This window comes from Mus musculus, chromosome 3 (assembly GCF_000001635.26).
Source record: "Mus musculus strain C57BL/6J chromosome 3, GRCm38.p6 C57BL/6J".
Classification (NCBI taxonomy): Eukaryota; Metazoa; Chordata; class Mammalia; order Rodentia; family Muridae; genus Mus; species Mus musculus.
Genome location: NC_000069.6, coordinates 100118578 through 100131320, shown reverse-complemented (window position 1 = coordinate 100131320; position 12743 = coordinate 100118578). Strand labels below are relative to the sequence as shown.

Sequence of the window (12743 nt, the reverse complement as noted above, 5' to 3'; positions counted from 1 at the left end):
AGGTCTGCTGATAGACGGTAACAGAATCACCAGAAGAACAATCTCTAAACAGAGTCAACTATAACTACTAACTCCAGAGATTACCAGATGGCGAAAGGTAAACGGAGGAATCTTACTAACAGGAACCAAGACCACTCACCATCACCAGAACCCAGCACACCCACTTCGCCCAGTCCAGGGAACCCCAACACACCTGAGAACCTAGACCTAGATTTAAAAGCATATCTCATGATGATGGTAGAGGACATCAAGAAGGACTTTAATAAATCACTTAAAGAAATACAGGAGAACACTGCTAAAGAGTTACAAGTCCTTAAAGAAAAACAGGAAAACACAATCAAACAGGTAGAAGTCCTTACAGAAAAAGAGGAAAAAACATACAAACAGGTGATGGAAATGAACAAAACCATACTAGACCTAAAAAGGGAAGTAGACACAATAAAGAAAACTCAAAGCGAGGCAACACTAGAGATAGAAACCCTAGGAAAGAAATCTGGAACCATAGATTTGAGCATCAGCAACAGAATACAAGAGATGGAAGAGAGAATCTCAGGTGCAGAAGATTCCATAGAGAACATCGGCACAACAATCAAAGAAAATGGAAAATGCAAAAAGATCCTAACTCAAAATATCCAGGAAATCCAGGACACAATAAGAAGACCAAACGTACGGATAATAGGAGTGGATGAGAATGAAGATTTTCAACTCAAAGGTCCAGCAAACATCTTCAACAAAATTATTGAAGAAAACTTCCCAAATCTAAAGAATGAGATGCATATGAACATACAAGAAGCCTACAGAACTCCAAATAGACTGGACCAGAAGAGAAATTCCTCCCGACACATAATAATCAGAACATCAAATGCACTAAATAAAGATAGAATACTAAAAGCAGTAAGGGAAAAAGGTCAAGTAACATATAAAGGCAAGCCTATCAGAATTACACCAGATTTTTCACCAGAGACTATGAAAGCCAGAAGAGCCTGGACAGATGTTATACAGACACTAAGAGAACACAAACTGCAGCCCAGGCTACTATACCCAGCCAAACTCTCAATTATCATAGAGGGAGAAACCAAAGTATTTCACGACAAAACCAAATTCACGCATTATCTCTCCACGAATCCAGCCCTTCAAAGGATAATAACAGAAAAAAACCAATACAAGAACGGGAACAACGCCCTAGAAAAAACAAGAAGGTAATCCCTCAACAAACCTAAAAGAAGACAGCCACAAGAACAGAATGCCACCTTTAACAACTAAAATAACAGGAAGCAACAATTACTTTTCCTTAATATCTCTTAACATCAATGGTCTCAACTCGCCAATAAAAAGACATAGACTAACAAACTGGCTACACAAACAAGACCCAACATTTTGCTGCTTACAGGAAACTCATCTCAGAGAAAAAGATAGACACTACCTCAGAATGAAAGGCTGGAAAACAATTTTCCAAGCAAATGGTATGAAGAAACAAGCAGGAGTAGCCATCCTAATATCTGATAAGATTGACTTCCAACCCAAAGTCATCAAAAAAGACAAGGAGGGACACTTCATTCTCATCAAAGGTAAAATCCTCCAAGAGGAACTCTCAAGTCTGAATATCTATGCTCCAAATACAAGAGCAGCCACATCCACTAAAGAAACTTTAGTAAAGCTCAAAGCACACATTGCGCCTCACACAATAATAGTGGGAGACTTCAACACACCACTTTCACCAATGGACAGATCATGGAAACAGAAACTAAACAGGGACACACTGAAACTAACAGAAGTGATGAAACAAATGGATCTGACAGATATCTACAGAACATTTTATCCTAAAACAAAAGGATATACCTTCTTCTCAGCACCTCATGGTACCTTCTCCAAAATTGACCACATAATAGGTCACAAATCAGGCCTCAACAGATTCAAAAATATTGAAATTGTCCCATGTATCCTATCAGATCACCATGCACTAAGGCTGATCTTCAATAACAAAATAAATAACAGAAAGCCAACATTCACATGGAAACTGAACAACACTCTTCTCAATGATACCTTGGTCAAGGAAGGAATAAAGAAAGAAATTAAAGACTTTTTAGAGTTTAATGAAAATGAAGCCACAACGTACCCAAACCTTTGGGACACAATGAAAGCATTTCTAAGAGGGAAACTCATAGCTATGAGTGCCTTCAAGAAAAAACGGGAGAGAGCACATACTAGCAGCTTGACAACACATCTAAAAGCTCTAGAAAAAAAGGAAGCAAATTCACCCAAGAGGAGTAGACGGCAGGAAATAATCAAACTCAGGGGTGAAATCAACCAAGTGGAAACAAGAAGAACTATTCAAAGAATTAACCAAACGAGGAGTTGGTTCTTTGAGAAAATCAACAAGATAGATAAACCCTTAGCTAGACTCACTAAAGGGCACAGGGACAAAATCCTAATTAACAAAATCAGAAATGAAAAGGGAGACATAACAACAGATCCTGAAGAAATCCAAAACACAATCAGATCCTTCTACAAAAGGCTATACTCAACAAAACTGGAAAACCTGGACGAAATGGACAAATTTCTGGACAGATACCAGGTACCAAAGTTGAATCAGGATCAAGTTGACCTTCTAAACAGTCCCATATCCCCTAAAGAAATAGAAGCAGTTATTAATAGTCTCCCAACCAAAAAAAGCCCAGGACCAGACGGGTTTAGTGCAGAGTTCTATCAGACCTTCAAAGAAGATCTAACTCCAGTTCTGCACAAACTTTTTCACAAGATAGAAGTAGAAGGTATTCTACCCAACTCATTTTATGAAGCCACTATTACTCTGATACCTAAACCACAGAAAGATCCAACAAAGATAGAGAACTTCAGACCAATTTCTCTTATGAACATCGATGCAAAAATTCTTAATAAAATTCTCGCTAACCGAATCCAAGAACACATTAAAGCAATCATCCATCCTGACCAAGTAGGTTTTATTCCAGGGATGCAGGGATGGTTTAATATACGAAAATCCATCAATGTAATCCATTATATAAACAAACTCAAAGACAAAAACCACATGATCATCTCGTTAGATGCAGAAAAAGCATTTGACAAGATCCAACACCCATTCATGATAAAAGTTCTGGAAAGATCAGGAATTCAAGGCCAATACCTAAACATGATAAAAGCAATCTACAGCAAACCAGTAGCCAACATCAAAGTAAATGGAGAGAAGCTGGAAGCAATCCCACTAAAATCAGGGACTAGACAAGGCTGCCCACTTTCTCCCTACCTTTTCAACATAGTACTTGAAGTATTAGCCAGAGCAATTCGACAACAAAAAGGAGATCAAGGGGATACAAATTGGAAAAGAGGAAGTCAAAATATCACTTTTTGCAGATGATATGATAGTATATATAAGTGACCCTAAAAATTCCAACAGAGAACTCCTAAACCTGATAAACAGCTTCGGTGAAGTAGCTGGATATAAAATTAACTCAAACAAGTCAATGGCCTTTCTCTACACAAAGAATAAACAGGCTGAGAAAGAAATTAGGGAAACAACACCCTTCTCAATAGCCACAAATAATATAAAATATCTCGGCGTGACTCTAACGAAGGAAGTGAAAGATCTGTATGATAAAAACTTCAAGTCCCTGAAGAAAGAAATTAAAGAAGATCTCAGAAGATGGAAAGATCTCCCATGCTCATGGATTGGCAGGACCAACATTGTAAAAATGGCTATCTTGCCAAAAGCAATCTACAGATTCAATGCAATCCCCATTAAAATTCCAACTCAATTCTTCAACGAATTAGAAGGAGCAATTTGCAAATTCATCTGGAATAACAAAAAACCGAGGATAGCAAAAACTCTTCTCAAGGATAAAAGAACCTCTGGTGGAATCACCATGCCTGACCTAAAGCTTTACTACAGAGCAATTGTGATAAAAACTGCATGGTACTGGTATAGAGACAGACAAGTGGACCAATGGAATAGAATTGAAGACCCAGAAATGAACCCACACACCTATGGTCACTTGATCTTCGACAAGGGAGCCAAAACCATCCAGTGGAAGAAAGACAGCATTTTCAACAAATGGTGCTGGCACAACTGGTTGTTATCATGTAGAAGAATGCGAATCGATCCATACTTATCTCCTTGTATTAAGGTCAAATCTAAGTGGATCAAGGAACTTCACATAAAACCAGAGACACTGAAACTTATAGAGGAGAAAGTGGGGAAAAGCCTTGAAGATATGGGCACAGGGGAAAAATTCCTGAACAGAACAGCAATGGCTTGTGCTGTAAGATCGAGAATTGACAAATGGGACCTAATGAAACTCCAAAGTTTCTGCAAGGCAAAAGACACTGTCTATAAGACAAAAAGACCACCAACAGACTGGGAAAGGATCTTTACCTATCCTAAATCAGATAGGGGACTAATATCCAACATATATAAAGAACTCAAGAAGGTGGACCTCAGAAAATCAAATAACCCCCTTAAAAAATGGGGCTCAGAACTGAACAAAGAATTCTCACCTGAGGAATACCGAATGGCAGAGAAGCACCTGAAAAAATGTTCAACATCCTTAATCATCAGGGAAATGCAAATCAAAACAACCCTGAGATTCCACCTCACACCAGTGAGAATGGCTAAGATCAAAAATTCAGGTGACAGCAGATGCTGGCGAGGATGTGGAGAAAGAGGAACACTCCTCCATTGTTGGTGGGATTGCAGGCTTGTACAACCACTCTGGAAATCAGTCTGGCGGTTCCTCAGAAAATTGGACATAGTACTACCGGAGGATCCAGCAATACCTCTCCTGGGCATATATCCAGAAGAAGCCCCAACTGGTAAGAAGGACACATGCTCCACTATGTTCATAGCAGCCTTATTTATAATAGCCAGAAACTGGAAAGAACCTAGATGCCCCTCAACAGAGGAATGGATACAGAAAATGTGGTACATCTACACAATGGAGTACTACTCAGCTATTAAAAAGAATGAATTTATGAAATTCCTAGCCAAATGGATGGACCTGGAGAGCATCATCCTGAGTGAGGTAACACAATCACAAAGGAACTCACACAATATGTACTCACTGATAAGTGGATACTAGCCCAAAACCTAGGATACCCACGATATAAGATACAATTTCCTAAACACATGAAACTCAAGAAAAATGAAGACTGAAGTGTGGACACTATGCCCCTCCTTAGAAGTGGGAACAAAACACCCATGGAAGGAGTTACAGAAACAAAGTATGGAGCTGAGATGAAAGGATGGACCATGTAGAGACTGCCATATCCAGGGATCCACCCCATAATCAGCTTCCAAATGCTGACACCATTGCATACACTAGCAAGATTTTACTGAAAGGACCCAGATGTAGCTGTCTCTTGTGAGACTATGCCGAGGCCTAGCAAACACAGAAGTGGATGCTCACAGTCAGCTAATGGATGGATCACAGGGCTCCCAATGGAGGAGCTAGAGAAAGTACCCAAGGAGCTAAAGGGATCTTCAACCCTATAGGTGGAACAACATTATGAACTAACCAGTACCCCTGAGCTCTTGACTCTAGCTGCATATGTATCAAAAGATGGCCTAGTCGGCCATCACTGGAAAGAGAGGCCCATTGGACACGCAGACTTTGTGTGCCCCGGTACAGGGGAACGCCAGGGCCAAAGGGGGGGAGTGGGTGGGTAGGGGAGTGGGGGTGGGTGGGTAAGGGGGACTTTTGGTATAGCATTGGAAATGTAAATGAGCTAAATACCTAATAAAAAAAAATGGAAAAAAAAAATGTAAATTCTGAAAACATTTTCCTTTTTGGCTGTAAGAGATCAGGGGAACCCCTGAGGCCTGAGGTCCGAGGCGTGAGCGGTTGGCTACATGGCACTCACTACTTACAGGTCTAATGATGAGTGGCCTTTTGAGACATGACGACTCCAAGTGAAGAGGAGGAGATTGTGGAAGTCCTGAAGACCATGGGATTTTCTTTTCCCTGGGGAAGATTTTTTGGTCGATTGTCATAGTTACTGCTTGTTAAAACTGGTAAAATACTCATTAAGGACTATGATCTTTTATACAGATACAAATAACATTTTAAAATCAGAGTCTCCAGCAGCATTAGCTCATGGTGGGTAGCCTGCTGGTACGGCAAATCCTGCCCACACATCCTTGGGTACAGGACCTGGATCCTTGTGTTTTTGCCTTTTGTCCACTGTGTGATTCTTTCTTTTCCAATGTCCCGGTCTCTCTATGAGAGGTCATCACCACCAGGCTCCAGACCACATCAACATGTTGATTTCATGTAGTTTAGGTAGGGATAGGTCTAGATTTTGGGACACTGGCCAACCCAAGCTGCCCACGTGGGAACCGCCCGGTGCCCCCTCTCCCCATGCCCTCTTCTCCCTTTGGCCCCGGGGGCAGACTGAGCAGTCTGAGATCGAGAACCTGTGGTCTCTGGCCTCCTTGAGGCCCAGAGACCCCAGATTGCTCCCTTTCTACACCTGAGGACTGGGATTCAGTGACTTCCCACAGCCAGATGCTCACCCAGGTGGCATAGAGAGTGCACGGGAGCTGTAGTTCCCAGAGTCTGCCCACCCAGAGCACTGGAGTTCTGGAAGGATGTGGGTTCTCTCCTACCCTCCTTTATTTCCCCATGCCTGCTGCCCAACCGTCCTCCATTGTATCATTAAGGTAACATACTCTGTTCCTTTGGCCCCTCTTCCTCTAGAAGCAGATCCCAGATTTCTCTTTCCCATACCCTCCAATATCAGTTATGTGTAAAGGACTCTTGAAAACTTTCTATTGCCAGCTCTTTACTTTCCTGATGAGATCCTGTTACTAAGCTCTGCAGTTCAGTTGCTGGCTCTAAAATGGATTTAAGTCATGTGCTTACATCTGTCTTAATAATTTCTACTTTGGCTCTTTCCTCCTTACCCAACATCATCCACTCATGTCCCCGAATGTCTGTCGTCCCCCATGTGTAGTTCTTGGCTTAGGGGATAACTAATGAAGACCATTTTGTCTTCCATGTTTTCTTAGTTCCTTTCATCATTTCTGCACTATGTGTGGTTACAAAACCTGAGCTCTAAAGGATATTTGCTTCCACAGGTAAGAACAGAACATCATGCTCCGTCATGATTTCGATATTGTGGGAGATGTGTGCTGAGCCCTTGGCACCGTCTTCACCCACAGCCATGGCAAAAAGCTCTACCTTTAGCTCTGCTTGCAAACCAGCAGCCACCTGTAAGACATCAAATACTGGCTTTAAAACTAATTTTGACAACACACCTAAATTCTCTAAACTTCAGTTTTCTCATCCATAAATTTGGCACTAGTAAATATAAGCACGCGTGGGGAGTGAGTGCAGTCCTGAGTAAAGGTATATTATTGCCACGAGCACGTCATGTGGAGACCCCTGTGCCTCAGACCCATTGGAATTTCAAAGCCTTTTGCTGATCCTTGGTCAATGCCTGAATGTTGACAGTAAGTGTAGGAAGCAGCCACACCAGCTACAGCAGCTTCCTTTTCCTGGGCGTTTACAGCCTGAGACCACTCCCCTATAGAGAACTCTGAAGTAAGATTAGTTAAGCCTCTCTCTGCATCTGTACTACCAAATGGTCCACCGGATCCCAGCTTTTCTGGATGTGTGTCTATCCTTCGTTCCCTGGTCACCCCAGTGGTCACATTTCCACAGCCCAGCTGTGTGCGTCAGAACATATATGTCAGAATTATTTAGAATAGAGTAGAATTCCAGGAAATAAATGGGACTGGCGGCAAAGTTCTGAAGGTTGTTAGAGTTTGTGTCTGAAATATCCCCAAGGGCCATATAGTAAAAGATTGGTGTTAACCCATGGCACTATCAGGAGCTGAGAGAACGGTAAGGAAGCCAGGTGGTAGTGGTGCATGCTTATAATCCCAGCACTCACGGAGACGGCTGTCAGTTATGAGGCCAGCCTGGACTATACAGTGAGTTCCAGGGCAGCAAGAGCTACGCAGAGAAACCCTGTCTCGAAAACAACAACAACAAAAACCTTATGGATCTGGACTTAGTGCAAAGCAATGAGGTCATTGAAGGGGGTGTGGGCTCCTTTTCTGTTTCTCTGCTTCCTGGCAGCCATCAAGAGAGCATTTTGCTCTCCCATGTGTCCCTGTCCTGATACTCCACAGACCCTGAAAACACAGGGCCAAGTGATTACAAAGTGACACCCCTAAAGCTGACACAAAGGCAAAAACCAGGTGCTGCATGTGTGGGGGTGGGTGGGTGGGGGTGGGGACAAAGTGACAGGACATTGGAGGTGAAGGGAAACTTGCAAGACCCATAACTATTTTTCTCCTAGTTTCCTCTTTTGTCTCCATTGCTCCCTCTTCCCCTGTGCCCTGAACAGACACCAAAGTCCTCCTTCCTGTATTCTCAAACATCTGCCATGTGTAGGGGACACTTGAATTCTGACATGACTTCTGAACAGGGAGTTCTGTTTAATTTCTAACCTTAAGACCCTAAGTTGTATCCTAATATCCATCCTACAATCTAGAGCTGTGTGGCTTCTTGAGGGTTGGTAGTGAGTTTCTGTCTGCTGGCTGATAAAGGGAGATTTTATCTAAGAGAAATATGAATGTAATATATTAAGCTTGATGAGTCTCCTATGGATTGGTCTCTGGGATTCTAATACAGGATGTGGAGGGTGATGGGGCCAGTAGAGGGAGACAGAATTAGTGTAGATACCAACTGCTTATGTCTGAAAGAGAGGAAGAGGTTTGTACTAACAAAGAAGAAACTTAATATATAGTGAAGAAATGCAGCAAGGCATTGGGCTGCTTTGCTTTGTTCTTGGAAGGCACACTAGCCAGGAAAGGAAGACGTGTTTATGTTTCTAAGCTGCCTGTCCAGGAGGCTGGTGTTAAAAAGCAGACTTGGGAACAGTTATCTAAAATAATGAATAAATCACACACTACCACATGGAGAGCAATTAAATACAAATGGAAATTGTAAATACAGTTTTATAAATAATAGAATTGAAAACTGTTTCTTTCTTTCTTTTTTTCACAGTGTATGGGTATGTGTGCTGGAGCAGATCCCAACACTGTTTCTCAAAGTCCCGTGCTTGGTCCTCCAAGTCCAGCAATCAGAACGGATGGGTAGTGATGAAAACCCACAGGAGAGCTGGAGTGGTGCCCCCACTGCTACCCAGGATTGGGGCTCATTCTCTCAGTGCTGGCAGCTAACCAAGCTGAGCAGTGGGTAGATTTACATAGACAGGAGATTATAGATTATAGTTTTTTGTCAGAGCCAAAACCTACTTTCATAAAGGGGAAAGAAATACCCTTATAGTGTGGTGAGCTTCAAAGAATACACACTGAGTTTTTACTACTTATAAAGGTTGATCCAGCAGTCACTTAGCTGTTGGAACAATCTGTTCTTTAGATTAAAATGAGATTTACTAACTTCTTGAAACAGTAGAAGGGCTTGCTTTGATGTTTTTTCTTTATGTTGTCAAGAGTTGGACATCTTTTTAATATATGTCTATTTGGGGATATGGGTGCACAGGCCTGCACGTAGATACACACATTTGCCATGAAAACTGTGTGTGGAGGTTGGAGGACAACTTTCAGGGGTTGGGGTTGGCTCTGCTTTTGCCCCATGGCTCAGGTCTTGAGGCTTGGTGACAAGCACCTTAACCTGCTGAGCCATCTCACTGGCCCCAGCATTCTGACATCTTGACATCGTACAGTGGTGAGTTATTTCAGAAAAAATGAATAGGCATGGATTTGTGAATATAATGTCAATGCTGGCATATCTCTAGAATTTCAGCCTGTGTCTTACTGTTCTGCTGTAGATTGTGATAGGCAAAGTAGGAGTGTAATAAAAAAAAACCATCTGGTTTGCACACCTTCATAGACCAGCTGAAAAAAACAAGGTTCAGAGCATTGATGCCCAGCCTTGCCTGGTGCGAGACGGTCTTTGCAAGAAGCCGATAGACTCTGCAGTGCACTTAAGTTGACCACTGAATGTAAGTAACAAGTGTGGCTGCTTTAGTGGCTATGGGACCCTTGCTGTTCTCCTGAGCCCCATACACCCATTTCTGTGCCTGAAAATTTGTGAGCCCACTGGCGTACCTACTTCATTCTGGCCATACCTATCTAAGTGCCTGCTGCACGCCCACCCTGTTAAGTTCCTGCATGCCATCCTTCTTCTCTGGCTCTATTAGTAGCACATGACAGGAGTCCAGCAGTTACTGAGAGATGAATAGCCTGGTGAAGCCGTCAGGTGATGTGCTCACAAGATGGTTATGTTTTAATTTGAGATAAACTTGTGTTTATCTTATATAACATTTCTAAATATATATTGTGAAAGTAAGTAGGAATATAAATAAATATTCACTTTTTAAAAACGAAACATCCCATTTTTGACAATGTAGCAAAGTCAGAGTAGGTTTAGATTTTTGGTTTCCATTTTTTTTAGTGTTTATATTTAACTGAAACACAGAAGTGTCTATATTTATAAGGTGCAGTGTGATGTTTAGATGTGTGTACACTCTTAGTGAAGCTCATTCTGGGTAGTTAGCATAGCCATCACATTCCAACATTTATCCTTTGTGTTGAGAATACTTAAGAAAGAAAAATAATACTTCTGGGCTGGTGAATGGCTCAGCGAGTAAGAACACTGGCTGCTCTTCTGAAGGTCCTGAGTTCAAATCCCAGCAACCACATGGTGGCTCACAACCATCTGTAATGAGATCTGATGCCCTCTTCTGGTGTGTCTGAAGACAGCTACAGTATACTTACACATAATAATAAATAAATCTTAAAATATGATAAAAAAGAAAAACAATATTTTTCATGTAATTGGCATAATTCCAGATTTCCTCTTTTACAGTGTGACATCTTTAAATTTGTGTTTTTAGAGAACGTTGAAGAAATAAAACAGCTGATGACTTTAGTAAAATAATGTGATTTCCTATCATTATGCTAGATAATATTCTCTGAGAAGCACAAGAAAGTAAGCCAGATTTATATAAAGTAGAAAGAATGGGATGAATGTTTTCATGGAGAATATGCTACTTGTCAGAAAAACTCGATTTTCTAAATTTTTTGATATACTTATTTTATATGTATGAGATCCCCCCCCCCCCCCCCGTGCATGTATGTCTGTGTAATACATCCATGAAGTGTCTGAGATGATCAGAGACATTCTGGATCCCCTGGAACCAGACTTACCTGTGGTCATGCGCTGTCAGGTGGGTTTTGTGAACAGAACCTGGGTCTTCCGCAAGAGCAGCATGAACTCTTAACTACCTAGGCAACTCTCCAGTCCCCAAGAATTCAAATGTTCAGTGACTGTACATCACTGAACTCCTGTGGCAAGTGAGGACAGCTTCCCAGGTGTCCAGCCAAAGTTATTATCTATCTGTCTGTCTGTCTGTCTGTCTGTCTGTCTGTCTGTCTGTCTGTCTGTCTATCTGTCTGTCTATCTATCTATCTATTTAACTTGTAGGTTTTTTGTTTGTTTGTTTGTTTTTTGTCGTGGTTCTTATGATTTGGAGCCACATAGGGGCCCAATCTAGGGACTCTCTTTCCTATGATCCGAGAAATATTAGACCCACTCATGGTGTAAGCTGAGTGTCAGAATCATATAAAATGAAGGAATTCAGGATGATGGTATAAAAGCCAACTAAAATGTAAACATACATGTTCACATGTGTGCATGCAAACACACACACACACACACACACACACACACACACACACACACGATAATATGAACTTACAGGCCCAGGTTTATATGTCACTTTCAGTCCAGTGCTGGGTGGGGGCTGCTTCACTCTAAACCTACCAGGAAGAAAAATGGAAGAAAATGAACACCACAATGAAAACAAAGCAAGGAAGGAATACAGTGCTATAAAACCTCGAAGGTGTGAGACTGGGAGCCAGGGGGTCCATACCATGTATAAACAACAAAGACCTTAAGATTCTAGGGAATCCACAGCGTGTACAAACAACCGAAGGCCTTAAGAGTCCATTGAGAAAAGACTTTGGGATCCACCTATTTCCTACCTGCCTTTTCAACAGTTCTCATCAGCATGAAACAGACTCTAGCCTGTATTCCCACCCTTGGTTGCTACTTGGAGACCGGCTCAAGCAGAGCTCTGCCAGTGTTTGGCTGGTGTGTGCCTTGCAGCATAGCCATCAGTATTAATGTGAATGCTGACAGCCAGGTCAGGCAGCTATAGAACAATGGGACTTTGGGAAAACAGCAGAGCATGGGAACTGGGCTTTGCCCTGACTCCATGTGGGGTTTGCATTCTTGGGGAAAAGAGGGACTGAAGAAGATCGGGAAATGCTGAAGGGCTTGAGAAGTCCTGGGCTCACATGTGCTGTTTGTGGATCTCTTCTCCTGCCTGTGCTCTGCGGGTTCTGCCTGAGGTTGAAAGGCCTGGAGTACTCTGTAAAGGAGAGCCTGCTGGCACACTGACTCCTGCCCTCTCCTACCATCTGCCTTGCTGTCTAATCATCATACTGATCAAGCAGTGGGGTGAAATCTCTAAAGCCAGAACCTTGAGTCAGAGAGACAAGTTCTACCTAGAGTCCACTAGTTTAGGAATAATTCTCTATTTCCTCCCACCCACTTCATTGGTAACAACCTGGGAAGAAAAATAAAATGTCTTAAGTGGTGACCTGAGTCTTCTAACCACGCTGTTTCTTGGGGAGCGAACATCCTTAAAGGTGGGGTTTGCCTCAACTAAAAGGTGACAGTAACCTTCCAACT

General features: G+C 42.0%; 1 protein-coding gene across 1 annotated transcript in view; it reads right to left on the bottom strand.

The window, feature by feature from the left end:
- The window catches only part of Spag17 (sperm associated antigen 17), a 257906-nt gene that overhangs the window by 12002 nt on the left and 233161 nt on the right, over positions 1–12743 (bottom strand). Inside the window, exons 46-48 of the mRNA NM_028892.4 lie at positions 11746–11806; positions 7076–7220; positions 5879–6022 (exon numbers count right to left, since the gene is read on the bottom strand). Of these exons, the coding sequence (NP_083168.3) occupies positions 5883–6022; positions 7076–7220; positions 11746–11806 (346 nt within the window). The 3' untranslated portion in view covers positions 5879–5882. The remainder of the gene's footprint in view (positions 1–5878; positions 6023–7075; positions 7221–11745; positions 11807–12743) is intronic.